At 44.4% G+C, this 23,846-nt stretch overlaps 2 protein-coding genes across 13 annotated transcripts in view; one reads left to right on the top strand and one right to left on the bottom strand.

Annotated features, from left to right (window-relative positions):
- Window positions 1–10,312, top strand: part of SH2B3 (SH2B adaptor protein 3) — a 37,837-nt gene extending 27,525 nt beyond the window's left edge. For 2 of the 4 annotated variants that reach the window (XM_070475180.1, XM_070475179.1), the window contains 5 exons: window positions 5,066–5,167; window positions 5,249–5,340; window positions 5,423–5,517; window positions 5,607–5,821; window positions 5,913–9,559. In XM_070475180.1, the coding sequence (XP_070331281.1) occupies window positions 5,066–5,167; window positions 5,249–5,340; window positions 5,423–5,517; window positions 5,607–5,821; window positions 5,913–6,506 (1,098 nt within the window). In that variant the 3' untranslated portion in view covers window positions 6,507–9,559. Of the gene's footprint in view, window positions 1–5,065; window positions 5,168–5,248; window positions 5,341–5,422; window positions 5,518–5,606; window positions 5,822–5,912; window positions 9,560–9,951 lie in introns of those variants that run through there. The other 2 variants (XM_070475181.1, XM_020897503.2) reach the window with 2 other exon arrangements.
- The window catches only part of ATXN2 (ataxin 2), a 100,928-nt gene continuing 87,181 nt past the window's right edge, over window positions 10,100–23,846 (bottom strand). For 6 of the 9 annotated variants that reach the window (XM_070475172.1, XM_070475173.1, XM_070475177.1 and 3 more), the window contains 7 exons: window positions 23,304–23,488; window positions 22,836–22,968; window positions 19,304–19,357; window positions 14,711–14,856; window positions 13,950–14,177; window positions 11,571–11,739; window positions 10,561–10,721 (listed from right to left, as the gene is read on the bottom strand). In XM_070475172.1, the coding sequence (XP_070331273.1) occupies window positions 10,693–10,721; window positions 11,571–11,739; window positions 13,950–14,177; window positions 14,711–14,856; window positions 19,304–19,357; window positions 22,836–22,968; window positions 23,304–23,488 (944 nt within the window). In that variant the 3' untranslated portion in view covers window positions 10,561–10,692. Of the gene's footprint in view, window positions 10,722–11,570; window positions 11,740–13,949; window positions 14,178–14,710; window positions 14,857–19,303; window positions 19,358–22,835; window positions 22,969–23,303; window positions 23,489–23,846 lie in introns of all 9 variants that reach the window. The other 3 variants (XM_070475174.1, XM_070475176.1, XM_070475175.1) reach the window with 2 other exon arrangements.

Raw genomic sequence — 23,846 nt, 5'->3', positions numbered from 1 at the left:
TGTGCCCTGTGGAAGGCACAAGATGGGAAGGGACCAGGGAGGCTGCCTTGGGCTCACAGACTCAGTGTGTGGACAGTCATGAAAGCTGAAAGTTTCCTCAGGAGAGCAGTTTGCTTCTGAGCAGACCAAGTATTCCTAAGACTGGCTTCCCAAGGCCCTGTGACACCCCCTGGGACCTTTCCACATCCTCCCACCCCCCGGCCCCGCAATGCCCACACACATGGTACTGCCACATTTTCTTGGAGGGTAGAGGGGCACCGTTAGCCCACTCTATAAAGTGGAGACTGAGGCCAGGAGAGGCAACTCACTTGTCCATGGAGAGTGAGGCAGAGTTGGGACTTAAGGCCACGAACGTCTAATTCTAAAAACCCAGGATGGGGAGGTTGCTTGCAGTGGCTGTGCAGACCCCACAGGGGTTTCTGAGCCAGACACTTGGTGGCCACTGGGTGGGGAACACATGGGTTCAGGTTTCTCTGCTCCAGCTCTTCTCAGAGCCTTTAATGGCTGCTCTGCATGGGATCCATGCATAAGTGGCTGCCTTTTCTTGGAGAATGCCTCTTTGCACTGGCTGCTAGGAAGCTCAGATACAAATCTGTGGCAAGTGAAACTCAGGTCTGTATTCTAGTGGCTGTCTGCATTTCCATTCTGGGTATCCCTGGAATCCAAACAAGATAGGACATTTTCTTTCTTTTTTTTTTTTTTAAAGGCTGTTTGGATACAATAAGACGTGATTAAGCCTTCCTCAGAATGATGTTTCATCCATCGGTCCAAGCAGCATCCATTCTGGGCTCTTTCCTGAGGGGAAACTCAGTTATCCATGACTTCAGTTCAGTCGCTCAGTTGTGTCTAACTCTTTACGACCCCATGAACCGCAGCACGCCAGGCCTCCCTGTCCATCACCAACTCCCAGAGTTTACTCAAACTCACATCTATTGAGTTGGTGATGCCACCCAATCATCTCATCCTCTGTCGTCCCCTTCTCCTTCTGCCTTCAATCCTTCCCAGCATCAGGGTCTTTTCCAATTAATCAACTCTGCATGAGGTGGCCAAAGTATTGGAGTTTCAGCTTCAGCATCAGTCCTTCCAATGAATATTCAGGACTGATGTCCTTTAGGATGGACTGGTTGGATCTCCTTGCAGTCCAAGGGACTCTCAAGAGTCTTCTCCAACACCACAGTTCAAAATCATCAATTCTTCAGCGCTCAGCTTTCTTTATAGTCCAACTCTTACATCCATACATGACTACTGGATAAACCATGGCCTTAACTAGACAAGACCTTTGCTGGCAAACTAATGTCTCTGCTTTTTAATATGCTTTCTAGGTTGGTTATAACTTTCCTTCCAAGGAGCAAGCATCTTTTAATTTCATGGCTGCAGTCATCATCTGCAGTGATTTTTGAGCCGAAGAAAATAAAAGTCTCACTGTTTCCCCATCTATTTGCCATGAAGTGATGGGACCAGATGCCATGATCTTAGTTTTCTGAATGGATCTAGAATTTCCTCTGAGCCTTTGTTTTCAGGCCCCCAGCAAAGACCCACTGGTCCTCCGCCTAGAGGTCAGCAGGATCTTGCTTACTGTCTGCATATTACCAAAGAGGATGCTGAGGCTGCAGTCACTGCCATGCCCAAGATCCCACATGTAGGTGGTGGAGCAGGGGCTTGTCTCATCTTGGCTCCAGGCCATGGGGCTGGCACCTCGCGGGCGTTGAGTGCTGTGGCAGAGGAATGGGGCTTGAACCTTCACCTTCAGCTGTATATTGAGTCCTACCTCCTGTCCCACGGTTGCTCTTTACAGGAGAGGAGTGAGGGTCCTAAAGCCCTGGGAGAGAGAAGATTGCTAAGAGGCTGGTGTGGGTCTCTCCTGAAGGCTTTCCCTGGAAGAATAGACCCCTAGAGTGGGTGGAATAAGGCCACCGTGAGGGTACGGCATGCCCACACCCTGGGGTCCCCTGTGTCAGGCTCTTTACTGTTTGGGTGTGAATTGGATGTTGTCTCCACCCGCGCCCCCGCCCCCACTCCCACCCCCCGTTTCCCATGAAAGAGACGGGTTAAGAGCTGGGTCTGGCCCAGCTGGCTGGCTGGCTTCTGCCCGAGTATTCTGCTGAGTGCCAGACCCACCTCCACAGCCCCACCTGAGAATAGACTGACTGCTTCACCCGCATGGCATGCGTGCCTGTGTGCCTCCCTGCCTCAGGGCCTTGGCCCAGGACCTCTCCGCGCGTGGGAGGCTTGCTCCCTTCCCCACCCATGTGTCCTGGCCCCTACACCGTGTCCTGCCCATTGGGCATCTGTCCCCTTCTAGAGCAGAAGCTGGGTGATACTGTGTGTACTGTGTCCCTGCTGGGGTCCTGTGAGTATGAATGAGGATGGGGCACAGCAGGGTGCAGGCGGACGCCTTGGAGCACTCTGGATGGCCGTGCACGCCTGAGCGCAGGGAGTGGCAGCAGGCTGAGGGGAAAGCAAGGCCTCCAGAGAGGCCAGATCTGGTTCCAGTCACGGCTCTCCTTCCCTCTGGCCAGATTCGAGGCCCAAATGCCCCCACCCCCTACCCAACTCCTGCCATGGGAGAAATTGCTCCTCCAATCTGGGCAGAGCCCCTGGCCTCCCCCAACCCCACCAGGCAGCAGGGTTACTGCTTAGGTGGACACTGGACGAGCTGGGTCCAGCCCCTGGCTCAGCCTCTCAAGTTGTATGACTCTGGGCCGCAGAGAAGGGACCAAGGAATGTGTGCTGGGCTCAGCCAGCAGGCAGAGGGGAGCTGGGCCAAGCTTCACCATTGCCTGTGCGGCCAGGGTTGGCCGTGACTGAGGAGGGGAATCCTTTCTTCACCACTGCCGGTTAGGTCAGCAGCTGCTCAGCTGCTGGGGGTGGAGCTGGCACTGAGGGGCCCACATTCAGAGTGAGACCCATGGCTCCGCCAGTTAATCTTGGCACTCATGCTGGGGGCAGGGCCCAGGGCGGAAGTGAAAAGGAGACAAGGCCCATTCCCCTTCTTGGCCTGGTCTACTTCCTCCCGGTGATCCTGTGGGTCCAGAGCCAGGCAGGGCCAACTGCACATGCAGGAGCAGGAAGGAGGCCTCTGTACTAACCCATTCTATAGCCAGGAAATAAGACATGGAGAGGCTGGCTGACTGAGAACACCGCTGGGGGAATGGGGGCCCTGCTTCCCTGGGCTCTGGCGTGTCTAGTGTCCATGTGGGTGCTGGGTGGTAGGGGACATACAAGAGGAACTGGAAGGGTGACAATGCCCTGGCTTTGATCACTTAGGGTGGGATTTACTAGTTGTGTAGCTTCTGAGTGCATTCCCAGTTCTCCTCCCCAGACTGCTGTGTCCAACCACCAGGGCAGGACTGGCAGCTCCAAGACCTGCTGGGTGTGAGCCTGGACCAAGAAGAGCCTCTCTCCTAACAGGCTGCCCAGTCTTGCACTCACCATCCTTATGCCAGAACCCTGGCACCTGTGTCTGAAGCTCAGCTGGGTGTATGGCTTTGGGATGGAATCTGACACCACCTTTTGAAAAACCAGCTCCTGTCCAAGACATACCCTCTGGGCACAGGCTGGATTTGCCAAAGCAGCTGTGCCTAGAACTCACCTTTGCTCCTGCCTCGTTGTTTCTTCCTCCTCACCTGGCGCTTGCTTGATGGTGTATGTGCGCATGCGTAACTAGTTGTGTCCAACTCTTTGCGACCTCATGGACTGTATGTAGCCCACTAGGCTCCTCTGTCCATGGAATTTCTCAGTCGAGAATATTAGAGCAGGTTGCCATTTCCTTCTCCAGGGGACTTTCCCTACCAAGTTCAAACCCGAGGTCTCTTGTGTCTCCTGCACTGGCAAGTGGGTTCTGTACCACCTGGGCCACCAGGGAAGCCCTGGTTTGGTGGGGGTTGTGGTATTTTCAGGTGCACCTCACTGTCTCTCAAAACAGCTGCTGAAGGGAGGAGGGGCACCATTGGGTCTCAGCTGCCCTTTCCCACATCTTATCTTCCTCAGGCCTCTGCTGAAAGCCACCACTGATCATGTCATGACTCTAGGGAAACAATCTTAGCCATTTTATCATAGGAGGAAGTGGAGGGGTGCTCTGCCTTCTGAGAAAAAGTGATGAGCGCTCCTGGGTCCTGGGAACAGACATCTGTAGGGTCAGCCAGGTTCAGTCAAGACCCTTTTGATAACTAAAGAGTAGGGGATCATCTCCCACCCACTGTGAACCCCATGTGTGTTGAATGTCACGGGAGGCTTCTAGGGCTTGCAGTTTTCTGGTCGGCTGGTAACGGGGGCCAGCCGTGCCAGGCTGTGTTCCTTTGGGCACATTGGCAAAAGAGCCCATAGCTAAGCTACTCTGCCAACTCCCACCATGCCACCTCACCCACGCCTCCTTTCCTGAGACTTGGAGGCAGAACAGAGTAGTCAGGTATATGCTTTGAATGGGGGTTCACAACCTGATCTCTGCTTCCTCAGGCAAATTACTATCTCCAAGATTTGAATTTCTTCTTTTTAAGATGTGGTGATAATATCTGCTTCCTGGGCTGTTGTTGGGCTGGGAGAGGTCTGTCCTGGTGGGGAGCCAGTGGAGGGGAGAAGAGGAGCTAAAGGCAAAGTGAAAGGCCTGGGCCCCTGGCATGGTCAGCCAGCACCATAGAGGGAACTTGGGTTGGGATACCCTCACCTTCCATCTCTGGGTTTGCTGTGATGAGGTGATCAGCAGCGATTGTGACTGGCCAGATGAATGGGTTGGGGGGTTTTGCTCCACCAGAGGGAAGAGAAACTGGTGTCAGCCAGCAGATGAGTCAGAGCTGGAATGTCCACAGGTCAAGGTGAAGCAGAGACTGGCCCTCAGGCCCTGCTGGATGCTGGGGGGCTCAGTGTCTGTGTGTGGGTGGGGGAGATAGTGCTGTGGTTACAGGCAGAGGATCCCCTGCAGGTTTCTGTTGGGAAGAATGCTAGAATCTACTCCAGGATCAGGATGTCCACTGAGCAAGCTAGGCCCGGGGAGACTGCAGAGAACAGAGGCCTGGGTGGGTGAAGGGCTATCAGGGACAGGCCCTGAATGTCTGCATTGGTTGCCTAGAGTTCAAAGTCCAAGCTACAAGCAGCCTGCTCCAGTATCCAGGAGATCCGGCGATGCACACGTCTTGAGATGCCTGACAACCTGTACACCTTTGTGCTAAAGGTGAGTGGCAGCTTTCCACACATGGGGGGAACAGACACAGACCTCAGGAACTGCACACAGCTGTCCCTTCCTTCCTGTCAGGTGAAGGACCGGACAGACATCATCTTTGATGTGGGAGATGAACAGCAGCTGAATTCGTGGATGGCCGAGCTCCGGGCATGCACAGGCCAAGGGTGAGAACCAAGGGCTCCATCTTGACAGTTTTTCCTGTTACTCTTGAGCTACCGAGTCCTGAACCCCCATCTTCTCCCGCAGACTCGAGACCACAGACCCAGAGCCGCACTTTCCCTCAGCCACAGAACCCGGCATGGCTGACTCTCCAAGGGGAAGCACAGATTCTTTGAACCAAGGTGAGGGGTCAGGGCCTCTGTCCTCCAGTACATCAGGACCCAGCTCAGGGCCTAAGGCGCCCACCATTACCCATCTCCTTCTCTACCAGCTGCTTCTCCTGGGGCGCTGCTGGATCCAGCCTGCCAGAAAACAGATCACTTCCTGTCCTGCTACCCCTGGTTCCATGGTCCCATCTCCCGGGTGAAGGCGGCTCAGCTGGTCCAGCTGCAAGGTCCTGATGCTCACGGAGTGTTCCTGGTGCGGCAGAGCGAGACGCGGCGTGGGGAGTATGTGCTCACGTTCAACTTCCAGGGCATAGCCAAGGTATGGGGCAAGGCGGGTGGGGCTGCACCCTGGCCAAGTTAAAGGCCCCAAGGGGCCAGGGCCTGAGCCTACCTTTCTCCCTCTCCTGTAGCACCTGCGCCTGTCGCTGACCGAGCGGGGCCAGTGCCGAGTGCAGCACCTCCGCTTCCCCTCAGTCGTGGACATGCTCCACCACTTCCAGCGCTCGCCTATCCCCCTCGAGTGCGGGGCTGCCTGTGACGTCCGGCTGTCCAGCTACGTGGTTGTCGTCTCCCAGCCACCAGGTGTGACCCTGATGCCCCTTGATAAAGGGGGTGGGGACCGAGACCTCCTGTTGTGTCCTTCCAGCACCTGCCTCCACCCTGATAAGACTGACAGTGTGGTCTCTCTCTCGGTCACTTGTCCCCCAGGTTCCTCCAACACTGTTCTGTTCCCTTTCTCCCTCTCTCGCTGGGATTCAGAGCTGGGCCTTCCCCACCTTAGCGCTTCTGGCTGTCCACGGGGTCTTGGCCCAGAGGGTCTCCCAGGCCGATCCTCTCCCCCAGAGCAGATCTTCCACCTGGTGCCTTCGCCTGAGGAACTGGCCAACAGCCTGCGGCACCTGGAGCCCGAGCCCGCCAGTCGAGCCCGGGACTCAGACTATGAAATGGACTCCTCCTCCCGGAGCCGCCTACGGGCCATAGACAATCAGTACACGCCTCTCTGATGGGCCTCATGCTGCCCAGAGGAGCACAAGCAAGCAGAGATGTGAACTTGTGAATGTAACTTTCTTTCCTTCCTTCCAGAGAGAGATTCAAGGGACACTTTTAACTGCTCATTCCAGTTTGGATGTGACCCTTCTATTAGGCCTGTTGAAGGGCCTCCTACAAGTTCCATTCTTACCTGGCTTTCTCCTTATTGTTTACAGACGTAGTTCTTGTTCGAGGATGTCCCTAGGACCAGGCCCCATCACTCTTGAGAGGCGGCTGGGGTGGGCGGGCCGGAGTTGGCAGTGGAAACTACTTCTCTTTTTCACTGACACTGTCTGTCCCAGCTGACAGACTTTCTACTTGGGGAGGGGGCCCATATGGAAGCCCAAAACACTAACAAGCCCTGGATTCTGCCGTGGTTTTTCCCACTGTAGCGTCAGTCCAGGTGGCAGGTCTGCTGTACCCAAGCCACAGGTGACCACACCTATCCTGCTTCCACTCTCAGCTTTAGGACAAAGTTCTGGCAGATGGACAAGCTAAAGGTCAAAAATGATTTTAAAACATTTTTACCTCAGATTAATTTTTCAAAGAATTCAGGTTTCAAAATTAAACCATTGCTTATTTCATTGCACTGTTTGAACTATACCCATGCAATTTTTATAGTCAGAGACAGCTATGCAAACCTACTGACCAGTTCCTGGTTCAAGCCAGTATGCCTGGCTTCCTTGTCTGTTATATTCTCAGGACAGTCACCTGTTGCTGAGGAGATAATGTCCTTCCTAAATGTAGAGAAGTGAAGTGTATCACTCTTTCAAGGAAATTCCAAGCAATTACTGAAAGAGGAGGGTGGCCAGGAACAGTTCCACCCTGGTGCCTTATGAATAAAAAACTGAATTCTGGTTTACAGTAGCTTTATGGTGAGAGTTAAACTGGGGTGAGGGAGGGGCAAGGAAAAAAAGGGCTGCTGGGCCCTTTCTAGTAAATCTTTCACCAACAGGGCTGGCTCAGAGCCTCCAAGCATCTAAAGGCTTATTAAATTATTCCACAAGGTTTTAGGCTCATTCTTGAGCCAAAATGGAAGCTAGGAATCTGGTGCCACAGCTAATGAGAAACTCCTTTAATAGTCCACAATCAGTGTTCTGTTCCAGCAGTGACCACTGCTTCATCTGATGAAGACTATGTGTGCATGGATACACAGGCACCCATAACCTCCACCATCCCCAGAGGTCCTGCAGTCGAATCTCCATCTGTACTTGCCTTTCACAAGTGACACAATTCATAGGGGGCTAGCTCCTCCCACAACTTTCATGCAGAGGCTCAGAAACAAGGGAGGCAGTGACCCAGCAGAGTCCGCTGCTCCTGGTGCCAGCAGAGCCATTCAGTGTAGCCGCCAGCCTCACCCGAGTGGCTTCTAGGAAACTGGGAGTTTCATTAGCACAGCTTAACATTTACAGATATATCAAAGGCTAAAATTAAACCTTGGCCTAGACTAACTACTGCCTGCCTTATCTGGGGTGAGGGGCTTGTCTGTTCCAGCCATTCTCTGTACTCCAGGAGGTCAGACTTTAGGAGGGGCAGGGAGGTAAGCAGCCACCTCGCTTCACTACTTTTAAAACCAACACTCCTGGCAGTCCAGTGGTTAGGACTCTCGACTACCACTGCCAGGCGAATGGGTTCAATCTCTTGTTGGAACTAAGATCCCTCAAAAAATCTACATAAAACTAACACTCCTGGGTGGTTTCACAGATGGTAAAGTATATCCAACCCTCAATCTATGGTTGTGGTCCATTTCTAAGGACCACATTTTCTACACATCAAGCATTACTGAGTAATGAATGCTAAGCAAAGCACAGACCAGGAGGGTAAACGTAGAGATATGACATCTACAAGCCTGGGGCACTCGCTTCTTAAAAGCCTCTCAACATATAAGTCTCAGGTGGTGCCAAGAGGCTAGCCAGGCCCAGCAAGCTCACAGCTCTGAATGATTGGCTGCAAAGTACAAGCTCAGAATCTCTGATACAGTCACCCACTTCCAGACAGCTTCAGTGTAAAATGTTCAAGAAAAACATTTCTTGACTAAATGTCTCTGAGTTACCTGGACAGTTCAAATACATTCCAACAAAAAGGCCGGCCTTCTGTGGCCTAGGAAGAAGCGACACTAAGCCAATGCCTTTTCTTTCTGCTAGAGCAGGTCGAGCTGGAGGAAAGGGGAGCAGTGGGGCCCAGGGCGTGATGCCCTCACAGGCAGTGAGGCAGCAACCCTGATAGCTGCAGCCAGCCCAATGAAGTCAGAGCGCATTCCACCACCCTCTTTCCAGCCCCAATGTGACCACTGCTGCCGGCAAGAGGCCAGGCTGGCAGCCTCTGCTGAGAGCCAGGCTCTGAGTGGCGAACGGACCCTTGAGTATCGCCAGCCCTCTTTCATCTCTAATGACAGATGACGAGGATGGCCTGGCTGCTCCCAGCACCGTCACTTCCTTCACCTGACTTTAGTGAACTTTACAAACTAACAGTCACCAGCACCAAAGAATTAAGTCAACTAACCTGCCTTGAATTTTAGACCAGCAATCCATATGGCTTTATCTGGTATAAATCTTCTGCCTTTGATCATTTCTGGACCGTGTAGGAAAAAGGAATAGCAATCATTAAAATCTTAAGCCAGAGAACACTATTTTTACATAACAGTTTCTTAACCTAAAATCAAAGCCTTGAACTCTTCCCTAAGGGTTGCCTGAGATTCCTTCATGCTGTTATTCAGGGCTAAGTCTGTTATCACAAGTATCATGTGAGTGTTAACATCTCCCACAAGCTAGAGGAACATGATAGTTTATTATCCACTGCCTCTTAACAAGGACACATCTGACACCCAGTGTTTAGCTGGAATAAATAGCACATTGTAATGACAACACAGAGAATGGATTCATCTTGTATCATTACAGGCAGAAGGTCTATTTGGCAAATTTTTATGTATTGTTTATGTACTGTATAAGTAACTTATTCTTGAATACAGATTTTGCTATAATGTACAAATTGCTACATGTTAATTAAAACAAAGGTTTTGGAATCTTGATTAGCTAACTGCAGTATTTAAAGGTTCTATTATGACTACAATCTCTGAAAAATAGGTATTTTTCCAGTTTATCCTCCTCCCACAAAACCAAGACCCCTAACAAATGCTTAGGGTTTATTTTGTACATTGCTGCATCCTTTCAGCTCTCTGGATTCCTTTATTACAACTGTGAGTGTGTGTCTCCTGCCCCCTACTGGTAAAACAGATGCCTGAATCAGGACAACTTCTGACTTATCTGGGTTCCGGAGATATTAAAAAGGAAGCTTACAGAATCAACGTCAGGCCGAGGATGTGGACCTTCGGTGCTGCCCAACTCTAGCCAGCCTTCCTCCTTCTGAAGCAGACCTCTAGCCACCACAGAGAACATCTCTCAGTCTTGTCTTTTTTTCTAGAGATACCTTGAACCAGAACTAAAGGTGAAGAAGAAAAATCATTTGACAGCTAACCTTCAAGGATATTAAGAAAGCAGTCAGCCCTCCTGCCCTGATACTCAGTATCCTATAATGGAAATAGCTCATACAAACACACATTAACTTGGTATCAGTTTTTAAAACTTTTTTTATTTTTTAATTTTTTTTAAGTTTTTATTTTATATTATCTACAAAGTAAAAGTTTTTCCCTTAACTTAAAAGTTGAACCACTGCAGACAGTGATTACTTCATCAAACTCGATTTATAAATAATAATCCGTCAGTTTGACGGTAAGAATTTACTGAACCTTTGTCAAGTTTAGTAAAGGTGTTCCAAGTCTTGATTTTTTTTTTTCTTTTTTTTAGCGGTAATAGCAGCAAGAATCACTCTTGTTACTTCTTTTGCTAGCTGATGTGTTCAGGACTTTCAAGGGTCATTAAAAAATAAATAACTTCCAGTTTCAGCAAGCAGAGCTGGGGTACTTGCGGGACTCGGAAACAGCATATGGAATTATGGAACAGCCCACAAGTTCCTAAATGCCTCTACTCGGTCCAAATATCTTCCACTGCAAGTGAACTGTTAGCATTCCTATTGGATGTTACAAGAAATCAACATATATTTTTTCAAAACAAAATAATGAAATTCTAGTTTTCTGTGCTTCCAGTTGGTAGAAGCAGTAGAAGGGAGGAGGGAATTTGGCCTTTCGGTTCCTCCAGGGCAGCCTTACAACTGCTGTTGGTGGTGGGCTTGTACTGTAAAAAAGAAAAGTGAATATTTAAACAGAAAACTGGCAACACTTGCACATTAGCCTAGTGTTTCTGCAGCACATGACTGTAAGCTATCCTTGTGCTAGCTGAACAAGACTCAAAATTTAATTCACTCTGTACCCTTCCCACCCCCAGCATCTGTACCAAAATGGGGAGAGGTAGGTGGGTGGGTAGAAACAGACCAGTCAGACATAAAACCATTTCAGATAAAACTCCCAGAAGAGTTGTTGTTCATGGGGTACGAAAAAGGCCTTAGCATATCCCCTCCCCAAATAACAGCCAAGCACCAGTGCTGCTTTCAGAATAACAGGTTAGACTGTGAAATCTCGCCATGGCCGCCATCAAGTACTAGCGCACAATCACGGGCATTCTCTCCCTGCCAGGGCATAGACTGGAGCTAATTCTATAGTCAAAACCAATCCATACACAGCACTTTCTCATCAGTAGTAGTCTCCAGAGGTACAATCAAGCTCTGCCATGGTGGTAACCCCCCACGTCAGACTGTAGGGACTCAGGAAGGAAAACACTGCCCTGTCCAGCCTAGCGTAACAAGGAAGGCCAACTGAGTCCTAAGCATGCATCAGCTACACAGAATGCTGCTGCTGCTTCTCATCAAGCCAGATCCTGTATACCATCAGAACACACACAGCCTAGGCTCCCGGGAGCCTCAGGCCCTGACACTGAGCTGATCGTCACAGTCCCTACTGTGCACACTCTGACGGGTCTTGCTAGTTCTCAGATGCGGGGCTTCAAGCGCTGGCCCTGCCTGCCATTCGACCTGTGCGAGCAGAATGCTTTGGGGTGCCCGGCGGCCCCTGCACACACACGCCTCACCTGAAGGGTGCGTCATATAAGGGAAATGCGCTGTTGTCGAGACTGGAATGGGCTGTAGTGCACTTTGAGCGAGGGCGGCCTGGGGACCGCCGGGTGGCTGTGTCGTCATTAGCATCATTGGCGCATGGGCAGTTGGATGAGAAGGAACCATTCCTGACTGTACATGAGCCTGAAACAGAGAGCTCTTTTACGCATACAGGCAACATCTCCAGCTTAAACAACATGTCAACTGTGTTCCTTTCACTGGGTTGGGGCTCTCAGGAAAGGGCAACAGTGGGCCCTCAGGGCCCTTTCTTTCCTCTGGGGACATTCCCTAGTGGATTCATTAGTTGACCTATAGACACGCTTCACCTTTTGGCAGATTCTGCAAGGCTGAGGGGGCAGGCACCCAACGAGCCTTGGTAAAAGTCAGGGCTGCCGTGTCCTAGGCTTCAACATTTCTGATGACTGGATTCTATGTAGGGGGAGGGGCAAGGTCTTCACAAAGTTAAGAAGATCCCTGATCCAAGTGCAGCTTTCTCAAACTAATAGGAGGCTATATGCAATGATGCTTCTAGACTCTGGCTTCCATGTGGGGTCTGAATCATCCCTTTCAGGTAAGAAAGCAGATTATTACATTGTAAGTGGGGACTGTTAACTCCTGTTCTATATTCTCTTTGCTCCTCCCCCTCGGCTTCTCGCCTGCTCACCAGCACACCTCAGTGAAGATATGAGTCAAGGCAATGAGAAAGACTTTCAGACCCTTTGCTCTGCTGAAAGATCTGCCGATAAAGCAGCAGCAGGAGGAGATGCAGTGAATAGCTCCAGTGAGGTGGGGAGGGATAATCTGAAATCATCTGGGCCAACCCAGTGTCCCTGTACCAAGTGACAGTGAGTTCAACCAGGTCTCCCTGTCAAGTTGGAAAGGTTTTAGCCCAAAGAGCTGGACCCCAGCTCTGCAGGGATTTGCAGAGCGAGGAGGACGAGTCCTCAATTCCTCCTCCAATACTGTGCACTATTCTAGACCATGATAAGCCTTGAAGCAAACCCTGTTTTGACTCTAACACGTTCCAGTAGACCCAGGGCACATCTGGACTTCCCTGCAGACGTTAACCTTTCTGTTCTTTCAGCACAAAAACACAAAAGTGAGGTTTTAGGAACCCCAACTTACATATAAATTCACATAACTACTTAGCCACCAGCCTCTGCTAGACATCTACTGGCCCCAGGTCTCATGAAGCTCCTGATTCAGCCAAACCATGCTGCCCCACACTTGACCAAACCGGCTCCCTCCCCCCGCCCCCACCATCAAAAGCAACTCATCCACTGCAGTGCACCACAGTACAGAACCTGCCCATTTGCTGGGGAGGAAGCCCAGACTTCCCAGACCTGTGGAACTCTAGTTACAAGGTCGCCTTCTGAGAGTTAGCTCCAACTGAGAAGCATCTCCAGCCCCACCATGCCAGAGCCTCAGGGGTGCAGTGCTTGACATGAAACAGAGTTCAAGGGGCAGTTTAAGCTGGGACCTGCCTAAGAGAGTTCTGTTACGAAAGCAGCAAAGAGACATCAAATACAGCCGATCCACCCTTAATAGCTCCAGGGAGGGCCTCAAAGGACAGTGTTAAAAGTCCAACTTCAGTGCAGCTCCTTCTCCTCATTAAGACAATTCAAATTGGCCCTGGATCGCATTGGACTTTGGTCAGCAGCAATCACACCTTTCGACCTTTAGAAACTTATGCTAGAAGTGAGCTCCAAGTGCTTCCAGATCTGCTCTTTAAGAAAAATGGGAACACCTGGGCGCTTCCAGCTTCAAATCACACAGCACCAGTGTACAAGGCCAAGCCCTTTCAAGAAGTACAACATATGGTCAAAGCAGATTTAGGAATAGCCAGGGAAACAAATGAAGAGATTTCTTAGGAATTCAGGTGACTAACATTCAAGTGGACAGTCCCAGAGCAGTCATCTCAAGAGTTGAGAACTTGTGAAATCCCATCTTTGTCAGACCTGTATGTGTGTGTGTGTATGTGTGAGGTGTGGGGGGAATATGTTTACATATACGTGTATATATAGCAACGAGAAAGCTATATAAACAGAAACAGAGCAATGCAGACACAGTAAGGAAAGAACTAGGTTGCATTCCAGAATTAAAGGTATTTTTAAGGCCTCAGTTGGGAAATGTCAAAAGACTGACCAATCAGCAACTTCACTGATCCCATTACAAAACCACACAAACATTCATTTAAGGCCAGATCACATGTATCTGAGTGGGAAAGAAGAGACAAGCAGATGGCATCACACACAGGGGTTCCTAGCTTGAAGAGCATCTGGCTCTTTGCTGCTCATCTGATAACTTTCATATCCTATTTGGTCTTCACAAAAACTTGGCTAAAGCAGGTTTACCTGAGGTACATGGGCCATGTGGGGTGGATTGGTGTAAGCCGGCTGAACATGAGAAGGATGAATGGTAAAGACGGTCTGCTGTGCTGCTGGGAAACTATTCTGTGGAGACTGTGTATTGGAGGCAGGTGTCATGGAAGGTGGGGTTGGCGCAAGCCCCGCATGGTAAATGGCAGACTGCTGCTGTGGACTGGCCAGATGGAGAGCCTGGGCGGCCTGGTGCTGATGGTGCTGCAAAGTGACAGCAAAGAGTACAGATTAAGAAACATTCCTTTCTGGGATCCAAGCCTGATTGTCAGACTGCAAGCCCTCAACCAAGCAGTGGGAACTAAGAGTACTGCTCCAGGAACTGGAGCAAAGAGCTCCAGATGCCAAAGAGCTCCTTAAATGCCTTCTTAAAAAGAACGATTAAAGAAACTAATCGTATCAAACAAACAAACAAACAATTAAACAAACAAAATCGTATCACATAAACATTAGAAATGGGAGTTTTTAAAAGTTCCAAGCAAATTCCTTACTTTACGTTAGATTTTTCTATATTGGTAAACTTTTCAGAACTTACCCAATCACCTTATTCTCAATATGTACCTTAAGGTGATTAAACCTGGGGGCACAGCCTGCAGAGCTGTACGTTGGCTCCTAGGTGAGGCAGGGCTGCCATGTGTTTTGATCACGTGGTACCTAGCATCTTGCCTGGCACTGGAAAAAACACTCAGTAAACAGAACGATGCAGCAGTTCTGGTGAAGGCCTCCAAGTGTCTTACCTGAACAGGACTGGGTGCAGGATGGCTCCCACCATGTTGGCTTTGCTGCTGTCCGGTGGGCGTAGCTGAAGGCTGAGGATGTGGAGTATGTGGGTGCAGGGTAGCATTAGGGTGCGCATACTGCTGAGCAAGGGAGCCAGTGGAAACTAAAGTGAAATAAAAAGGAGTGTGTATAATTGACGTATGTGGTGGTCTTTATCACTCTTCTCTGCCTCATCAACTTTCAGCTCATCAACAGCTTTCTTGATGCTAGTGCCTAACCCATCTCTATATCTGACTCCATTTAATCCATCCACTTCTTGAAAAAGAAAAAAGTCAAGTTACCAATCAGACTAGCATTTTATTCACATAACATACATACTGTATCAAAATCTAATCAGTTTAAATTTACTTTTAAAACAGTCACTAGGTTTTCCTGAAAAAGCAACTTAAAAACACAAATAATTCAATCTCTCTCTCTCTCTCTCTCTCTCTCACACACACACACACACACACAGTAGCTCAAGGCCATCATCTGGCTAACCTCACCATGCTACTGCCCTGGAGCTGGCGCACTGTCCTGTGGGCACAGATGGTATCAGGCTGCAGTAAGGAGCTGGATAAGGTGTGTGGCAAGGTCAGGACTCTATCTTCAGGGCCAAATGACCACAATCTCTCTCAGCTGATTACAGAAGCCACTTTGCTGCTCAGTTTGTCCCCTGGGCCTCCCCGCTCAAGATCTCTCACCTTTGTTTTATAGTTTAGGATTACCTAAACTATGTATTTAGGAAAACCAAACTCCCTTCAAAGCATCACAGCCTTTAGAAAAAATTTTACTAGCTAGGTAACTACAAAGGAAATATGATGGGCTAGTTTAAGTAAAAATGTGTTCATTAAAGGTAAGAATGCAAAGCCAATTCTTTGTAACCACTGTCAGCACTGACCATACGTTGGTACAAAACAGGGAGATCAGATATTTGTTCATGTCATCCCAATACAGCAATCTGAGAATCAAAAGCACAAGATGGGTTCACTGCTTCCAGTGACTGCTAATATAGCACACTGATACAAATCTAACCATGATGTGGCTATGAGTTGAGGACAGTGTTCTCAAGACATACCTCTTAGAAGTCAATGTGTGACTTCCAGCCTTCTGTTAAATCAATCCTGAAATCCCCAAGAAGCTATGCCCATACACAGAAACAATTTCAAAATACTTCCTCATGTTCTTCATATGATGTTACACACAGGGACTGTTAGGGAGAAGCAAGCACCTTTGGGATCAGGCACCTTGACTCCAGTAGTCTAATAGGCCGGCTGCTGAGAGTCACCAGCAGAGATGGCTCTGGGTGAATCCCATGTAAATGTTATGCAGGTTAGGTACATGAAACAATTCTGTAATACTTGACATTGTAGGGCCAGGGGCTACCAACATTCCAACCCGACTGGTCATCTTCTCAACTGCATAGGTACCCTTTAAAGAGAGAAGGAGAGGCAAAGAGCCAGCGCTAGGATCACCTGTGCATCCACGGCTAACACCTAGTGGGCATATATACTAAGTTAACATCTAGATTAGATTCAACAAAGCACTTCTGTTTATACACTGGGAAAATCCCCTAACTATAACAGTTAACATACATTGAAACATATTAACAGGAAAACTGGCAACATATTCTCTGGGTGTTTTTTTAACAAGTCAGTGACTGTTACCTGGGAGGTGGAAAAAAATAATGTACTAACAGCTTTCTTGAGTTTCACAATCCCATGAATCTATGAAAATAGTGTCTCTTTTCCTACTTCATTGGATTATTAAAAGGCCATTCATCATCATTTAAATTAACTTGCAGATCCCCACAAATTGTCTAGGCACTTAAGTCTAAAAGACCTGACATAAATTTTGAACCTCTGCTCTTGTATATCTTAAACTAGAAAGCAATTCCTGAAACCAAATTCTTAAACTTTCATAGAGGTAGACTATAGAATCTCATATAGAGTTTCTACTTATTTAACCATATTTGTTTAAGAAATTTTTGTACTGAAAATTTAACTTTCCTTTCTAATTACCCTGTAAGCAAAGTAGTAAGAAAATAAAAAGTAACAACAATCAACTCTAGCTGGGTGCTATTTGATTTTCACACATTTAAAAAAAAAAAAAAAGGCCGTTACAAAGAATAATTATGCCCATGAAGTCTCATAATTAACTAATTATCCACCAATTAGAAAAATGTTAAAATCTTGAAATTACTTTCAGAAAAATAAAGACAGAAGTATTTTTTACCATGCATTTTTGAAAGGCACCTGTGGATTTATCTGCCAATACTGAAAGGCTGTCTGTATCTCATTTACATTCATAGCACAAATACTTCAAGTAGTCCAAGCTGAATGCCTCTACATAGGATTTTGCTTAAAAAAACCCATCTTCTCCCTATCTAAACACCAATAAACTACAGTGCATTATAAGAAAAATTAAGCAGATTTAAACAGACATCATAGGCTGGAAATAAAATGTAAGCATGTCTGATTAGAAATATCTTCCTCTGTTTATCATCTTTCTGAAAAGATGCTTGCAAAGCAAGTACCTTATCCAGGAATTCTTTCCTCCTTCAAATACGAAAATTGAGTAGCTAACTGGGGAAAATGTGGAACCTATACTTTAATAGTAATAACAAAAATATACTTTGGTTCCTTGAAAGCTCACTTAAGAAAGTGACAAACACAGCTAGGGTAGGAGGGAAATTTTTAAAAGAGGAGGAGGGGTTGGGGTAGGGGTGGGGAGAAAGAGAGAGAGAAAGAGAAAGGAACCAAGTTAGAGTAAATGAGGAAGATAAGACAATTAGGGAAAGGGAAAAGTGGAGAGTGAAAGGCAGAAAATTCTGGGCTTTCTTAAGCTAAATCTATCATTTAACTGCTATTATTATACATACTCACTATCTAAAGATTCCAGAGAGGTTAAAAATAAAGTGATTTTTATTAAAAATTCTGATTTAGCTCTCCACCAGATAACCCCAGTCCAAAAAGTTTTCTAAGCCATAACTGATCCTACTGAAGCCAACTGAGTCTACAGAGCTGTGCATTTAACTTCTAACGAGGTTTTCTCATTTTTGGCCTTGGATGCACAAGTCATGAGAGATCACCAGCACGGCCAGACTTCAAAAATGAAACAAAGTCTTTTAATTTTGATGGTACACTCAGAAGCAAAGAAGTGAAGGAAAGTTGAAAACTTTTTAAAAGGGGAATAAAAGGCAACTAGCTCAAAAAAACAGGGCAAAAAGCTTATTTAGAAGGAGGTGGGGTATAAAGCAGCAAATTAAATTACAAACTGCAGCCCTGCTATTAGTTTCTTTTAAAAAATACTGATATTCTCTTTTTAGGGAAACTTGTGCTAAGGCAGTTAATGCTTAGGTGTGATGATTAAGCTTTTAGCTACTTACCAGGAAACTGACTCCAAATCTACTAACAGAGACAGTAAGATGGTGAGGATAACTACATTTGAGACCTCAAACAGTACATTAATAGAATTACTGACACTGTCTTTTATATATTATACCACATACAGAATTCCCTTTCAATAGTTATATACACAGCAAGACTCCTTTTTAAAGAGCATCTATATTAAAGGATTAAATTTGTTAACATTTCCTAGCACCATAATAAATAATATGTAAGCACTTATTTTTGGATACCAAGGCACAATTAATGTCAAAATGTTTCCCCAATGCTTTTTAAAATTTGCCACCTAGTATATTCAGACATTCAGTTATTCCAAGATAATTTAAAATTTAGTCTCTATGATAACATTTTAATCCTTAATAGTCTTGAGAAAACAGTATTTCACATAAAGTGACCACATACTACACTATCATCTGTTTCTAAAGGGTTTCTGCAAGAAGGTGACTTCCCCGTTCAAATACCAAAAGTCCATGAATAAGCCTTAAGATTTCCCTACAAATAGAGAAAACAAACCTTACAAGTTCATTTCCAGAAGAAATCCCTGCTCAGACTTTCTCCATTTAAGAGGAATCATCTACCTGTCCACTGCTGAGAGGGGCTGATGTTACCCAAGGTAATCTCTGGTGGCTGTAGGTCATATTTTCCTGCTTAAGCTCAAGACATCCATGAGGTGTCTGCTACCTGAATATTTTAAACCTGTAGTCATGCAAAGATTGAAAATACAGAAACGCTTCTCCCCAAGTATTTAAACTCTCTTCAATTAAAAATCCTTGTAAGAATAAATTTTTTCTTACCAGGATATATTAAAAAAAAAGATTGTATGTTTTACACTTGTGGCTTGTTTTGCTTTGCTATGAAAAAAGGCTGTTCAGGAAAATTTTCTCTGAACAAGGAATGTATTAGGCATTCCAAAACAGTCACATATTTGCTTGGTATGCAAAAATTAATTTCTGAAACAACTCAATTTTTAAATTAACTCCAGCTTTCTGAAGCTGGGTTATACTTCCTTTTTAAAAACTCTCAATTATTTTCAGATATATGTATTTTTAATGATTTTGTCTGGCACAAGGAAAAGATTGCTCAACAAGTCTACTCCCTTAACATGTATTCTTTAAAAAGTGTTTTACTGTTCAAATTAAAATTAGTATAAAAAACCCAACTCACTGGCAAAGTAGAAAGAAGGGCTTGTCTCCTTGTTGTATGGTAATTTGGGACATGCTGAATTTGGGAAATAGAAAGGTTAATTAGCCTTTTAAGGTGTGCATTTTCCTAATTTTCTGGAAAGGTTGACATATTTAGTAATTTCTTTTTGTATTCATGCATAATTCATTTTTCTTATTTTATAAGAGATGACAAGCACTTTAAACATTACTACAAAATTAAATGAGAGGAGAAGAGAAAGACACTTTTCTTCTGTATTGGGCTGTGAAGTTCCACATGCTCATTTGCTTACATGAAAGGAATAAAGTCACTATCTAATAAAAAGACCAACATTGCATTCCATTGAACAACTCTAATATAAAAAATATACCAATATAAAACAACATTTACCAAGTTTCATTCAAAAGACTAGTTCAATTTTGCAAATCATTACTAACAGAAATGTCACCTTACATCTTGTTCTGCAAGGTGTTTACTAGGCATCTGGTAATGGATCCAAAAACTGAGAAACATAGTAATATTAATATTAAACAAGAATATTATATACATAAAGGGGTGTGTGTGGGTGCATAAGTACACTTGGAAGGATATGCACCAAAATGTTAACAAGAGGTTGTAAGGGAGAAGATTAATAGGTGCACTTTACATCTTTTTGCCTACTGTACTTAAGAATTTATCTGCATTAAACTACCAAAAACAAACCCAAAGAAAAAGATTTTGGATTTAACTCTTCCTGATGGCTTTAGTTAGCAGAGAAAGTTTCATTATTACTATTTTTAAAAGGGAAAACAAAACAAGATGAATGAAACAAAATCAGATGAATTTTAAGACTAGATGTTAAGGAAATAAAAAGTAACTTATTTGGAGGAAGAAGGCAGATGCAATGATGAAAGTGAAATTAAGGTCAAAGAGATGAAGTTTGTGATCAAAGTCTCTCCTAAGATAGCTAGAAAGAATACAAGGTCAAAAAACTTAGAATACGTTTCTCCTAGTACCTTAAATAAATGTGCAAGGATTTGTTAGTATACTTACAGTAAATATACCAAAAAATTTTAAAACAATAACCAGCCTTTCATTTTATAGTCATTTCTATTCTCAAAGGCTTTTGCTATGATCATGATGATTAATAAATGACAAAAAGGCAACATAACAACTGTCATCAACATCTAGGTGCATATTTTTTGTTTGCATTAAAAAAAAATCTAGATAGGACGTAGCTTAAAAAATAATCCATACTAAAAATATTTAGTTCCTTTCAGAATATAAAATATAAACTGTTTAAGAGACATAAGATTAGCATTTCTATGTAAATTTTATCTTACAGTTTAAAGTAATGTACTTAAAAATTTGTATCCTTTACAGACAAAACAAAATGTACAAAAATTTGTAAAAGTTTGCAGTCTGTCTTAAAAAGCTGTAAGATCTAAAATAAATCACTGAAGAATTAATAAACTTGCTACAGCAGATTAAATTATGGTTTATTGCAGTAAAGAACAAAACAATTCATTTCCTGCTGTCTTCTTCAATGTATGACGTGTCCAAAAGAGAATCAAAAATAATCATAACCAAAATAATCTATGTACAGCTTTGCCCCTAGCCTACCCTCATCAACAGACATCAATAAAACTCAATCTGTGTAAATCGAAGGACAGCAGTTCAGATACGGTTGAGCCAACTTTCTCCCGGCATCAAAGAAGTAGCTTTGATGACTAGTTCATTCTGAGTGTCACTGGACATTAGGTCTAGTATTTTGTTTCTTTGCGATATTTTTCTGTTTACCCACATTTGAACGGACTTCAGGGTCTGAGACCAACTGCTTTTCAAATGGAAATATTTTGGAAAATAGTTATAAAACCACTAGTGCCTCAAATACAGTAGTTACTGTACTATACTGGCTGTCTCAAACCAATGAATGTCCATTCAAAAGACAAAGCCAGATGCTGGCAGTGCGTGAATACACCGAGGAGAAAGAGTCTGCTCAACAGCATTACTACAATATTTCAAAAGGCATGGGCACACAACAAATAGCTATTCTCTAAATGCAATGGAAATTTTAGCTCAGAAGTTTCAGATCTTATTACAAAGGGAGTATGCCAGAAAATGGGAAGAAAGAAATGGTCTTTCCACCTGTTATATCATGATGTATTCAGGAATGTATGTATAAACAATTATTATGAACTTTTCACCTAAGACTTTAGCAAACTGGAAAACTGTTGAAATACAAATTGTGTAAAAGTGTGATAAATCAGTGATGCCTTTTCACACATAATTAGTCCTGGTTAAGACAACCCAATGACAGGAGATCATAACCAAAATCATAAACCAAATTAGTTCTGTCAACCTTTCAATTAAATTATGGATGGGTTTCTTGAAAGGTTTTCAAAATGTTGCAAGCACATCATTTAAATTTAAGAGTATAATCAACAATAAAAGATTTTAAGTGTGGAAAAGATCTGACAAGTATTTTATATTAAAAAAAAAGTCACATAAAATTTTAATGACTAGTGAACCTGTGGGAAAGGAGCATGCCTCCAAAAAGAAAACATTAGAAGTGAGTTTCTGGGTGACAAGAATGGTTGTTGCTGCCTATTCCTATTAATCTACAAAACGTTATAAACTGTAATCTAACCTTAAAAAAACTGAAAGTCTTTACATTCTTAGTCATTCAAAAAGTTTAAAGAGGTTTTAAAAAGGAAAGGTCCATGAAGCTGCACATAATTAATTTCATTCTAGGGGTTGTTCTCTTTTCAACTGTACAAATAAACTTACCTCAATAAAATTGGTACTATTAATAATTAAAGGTGCATTTTGAAAAATATGAAATGACTCATTAATTCTATTCTACAAAATAAAAGGTGGGCATTTTATTTTCAATTCTCAACAGTGAAAATGGTATTATTTTAGTACTTTAGACAGCTTCGAAGGTGACTTGTACAAAGTTCTCTGGCCACAGAACTAAGAGGGCAATTTTAGCTTAGTAGTCTTATATATATTGTTTAATTTTTTTATAGAATACTTTTATCATTGCATGCTGATTACACTTACAGTATGACTGTCTAAAGCAGATCTAGTATTACACAATTTCGACCACTTAAAGTAAAGCATAATGAAGAAACACAGTAGTATTATAACAAATAGCAACCAAAAATGTGCTATGTCAGTGGCCCCCAGAGTAAAGAGTGAGGGAGAATGTTTTCTTGCTAGAGAGTGCTTTCATTGCAGAAAACCTTCCTGCATGCCTTAGGAAGAGTATACCAAATGATGTTACTGATGAGGAAGAGAAGGAAGATAACTTTCTCTACAAAAGATGCTTTCTGTTATACACATTATTACATTTTTAGTTAAAGAGAGAAATTTCAAGAACAGAAGTAGAAATGATTTGCCAAGACTTACAGACTAGGTCAGAAACAGATACTTCTTTTTTTTTTTTTAAGATACTTGACCCTCAATGTCATAAAAGGTAGAGCTATTCTTAAACAGAAATTTAAAACACATTAAGACACACACTGAAAAAAAAATAAAAAGTGCTTCCTACCATACATCGCATGTGTCTGCTCATGAGCCCCGTACTGAGTTGCTGAAGAGGACACTAAACCAGGCTGGGCATGTGTTGGTGGTGCCATCATTCTAGCATTACCCTGTATTACAGGACTATAGACATGAGGATGCTGTGTTCAAACAAAAAATTAAGAAAAAATATTGAAGTTATCAGATATAATCAAGTAGATTTTAGTTATGTCTTAACATCATGGTTTGCAGGTTTCCAAAACTTCTAAATTCTAAATACAGAATTTAGAAAATTCGAAATCAGTTTTTTTTTTTTTTGGCTGTTTTCTTTGAAACACCTATACTGATCAGCACCTTGCTGTTAAAAGGGGCCCCCAAATCCTTAGCTATCTACCCCCACCATAGCACATAACACAAAATATAAGGAAAACCCCTTTATCACACTGAAACTTAAATGGAACAACAGTTCAGAGTTATTAGGTCATATCAGGCTTACCTGAGACTGATAATGTGGCACATGCTGAACAAGAGGCTGATTTGGAAACTGCTGAGGGCTGTAGGCGACATATTGTGCGGAATAAGCTGGTGGGGTGGCCACAATTGGTGGGCCTGCTGCTGAGGCTGGGTGCATCATGGTACTCTGATGGTGCTGGTCTTGCCGTTGTTGGGGCATATTTGGTACTGCAGGAAAATGACGTAATATGAGAAAATAGCATCTCCTTAGCATAAAATACATGAATTGGTCCATAAGGCTCTGCATGATTTGATACTTCTGCCTGCCTCTCAAATGCCATGCTATTCCGCACCCACCCCTCTTCAGTCACTATGGGCTGTTTTCCTATCATCTATGCTATTCCTTAGCCTCAACCCCCAATTCCCTATTGCCAGGTTGGAAAAATTTTACTTGGCCTCAAAGGGTCAACTTGATAGCCACATTCTCAGAGAGACACTCTGTGATGACCCACAGAGTTGATCAAGTCCCTGTAATTACAAGACTCTTACAGTACTATGAAACATTTCCCTATTATTTCTCAGATCA

The sequence above is a fragment of the Odocoileus virginianus genome, chromosome 12 (assembly GCF_023699985.2).
Source record: "Odocoileus virginianus isolate 20LAN1187 ecotype Illinois chromosome 12, Ovbor_1.2, whole genome shotgun sequence".
Taxonomy (NCBI): Eukaryota; Metazoa; Chordata; class Mammalia; order Artiodactyla; family Cervidae; genus Odocoileus; species Odocoileus virginianus.
Note: the sequence above shows the minus strand (reverse complement) of the source record. Positions and strands in the feature narration are given on the sequence as shown.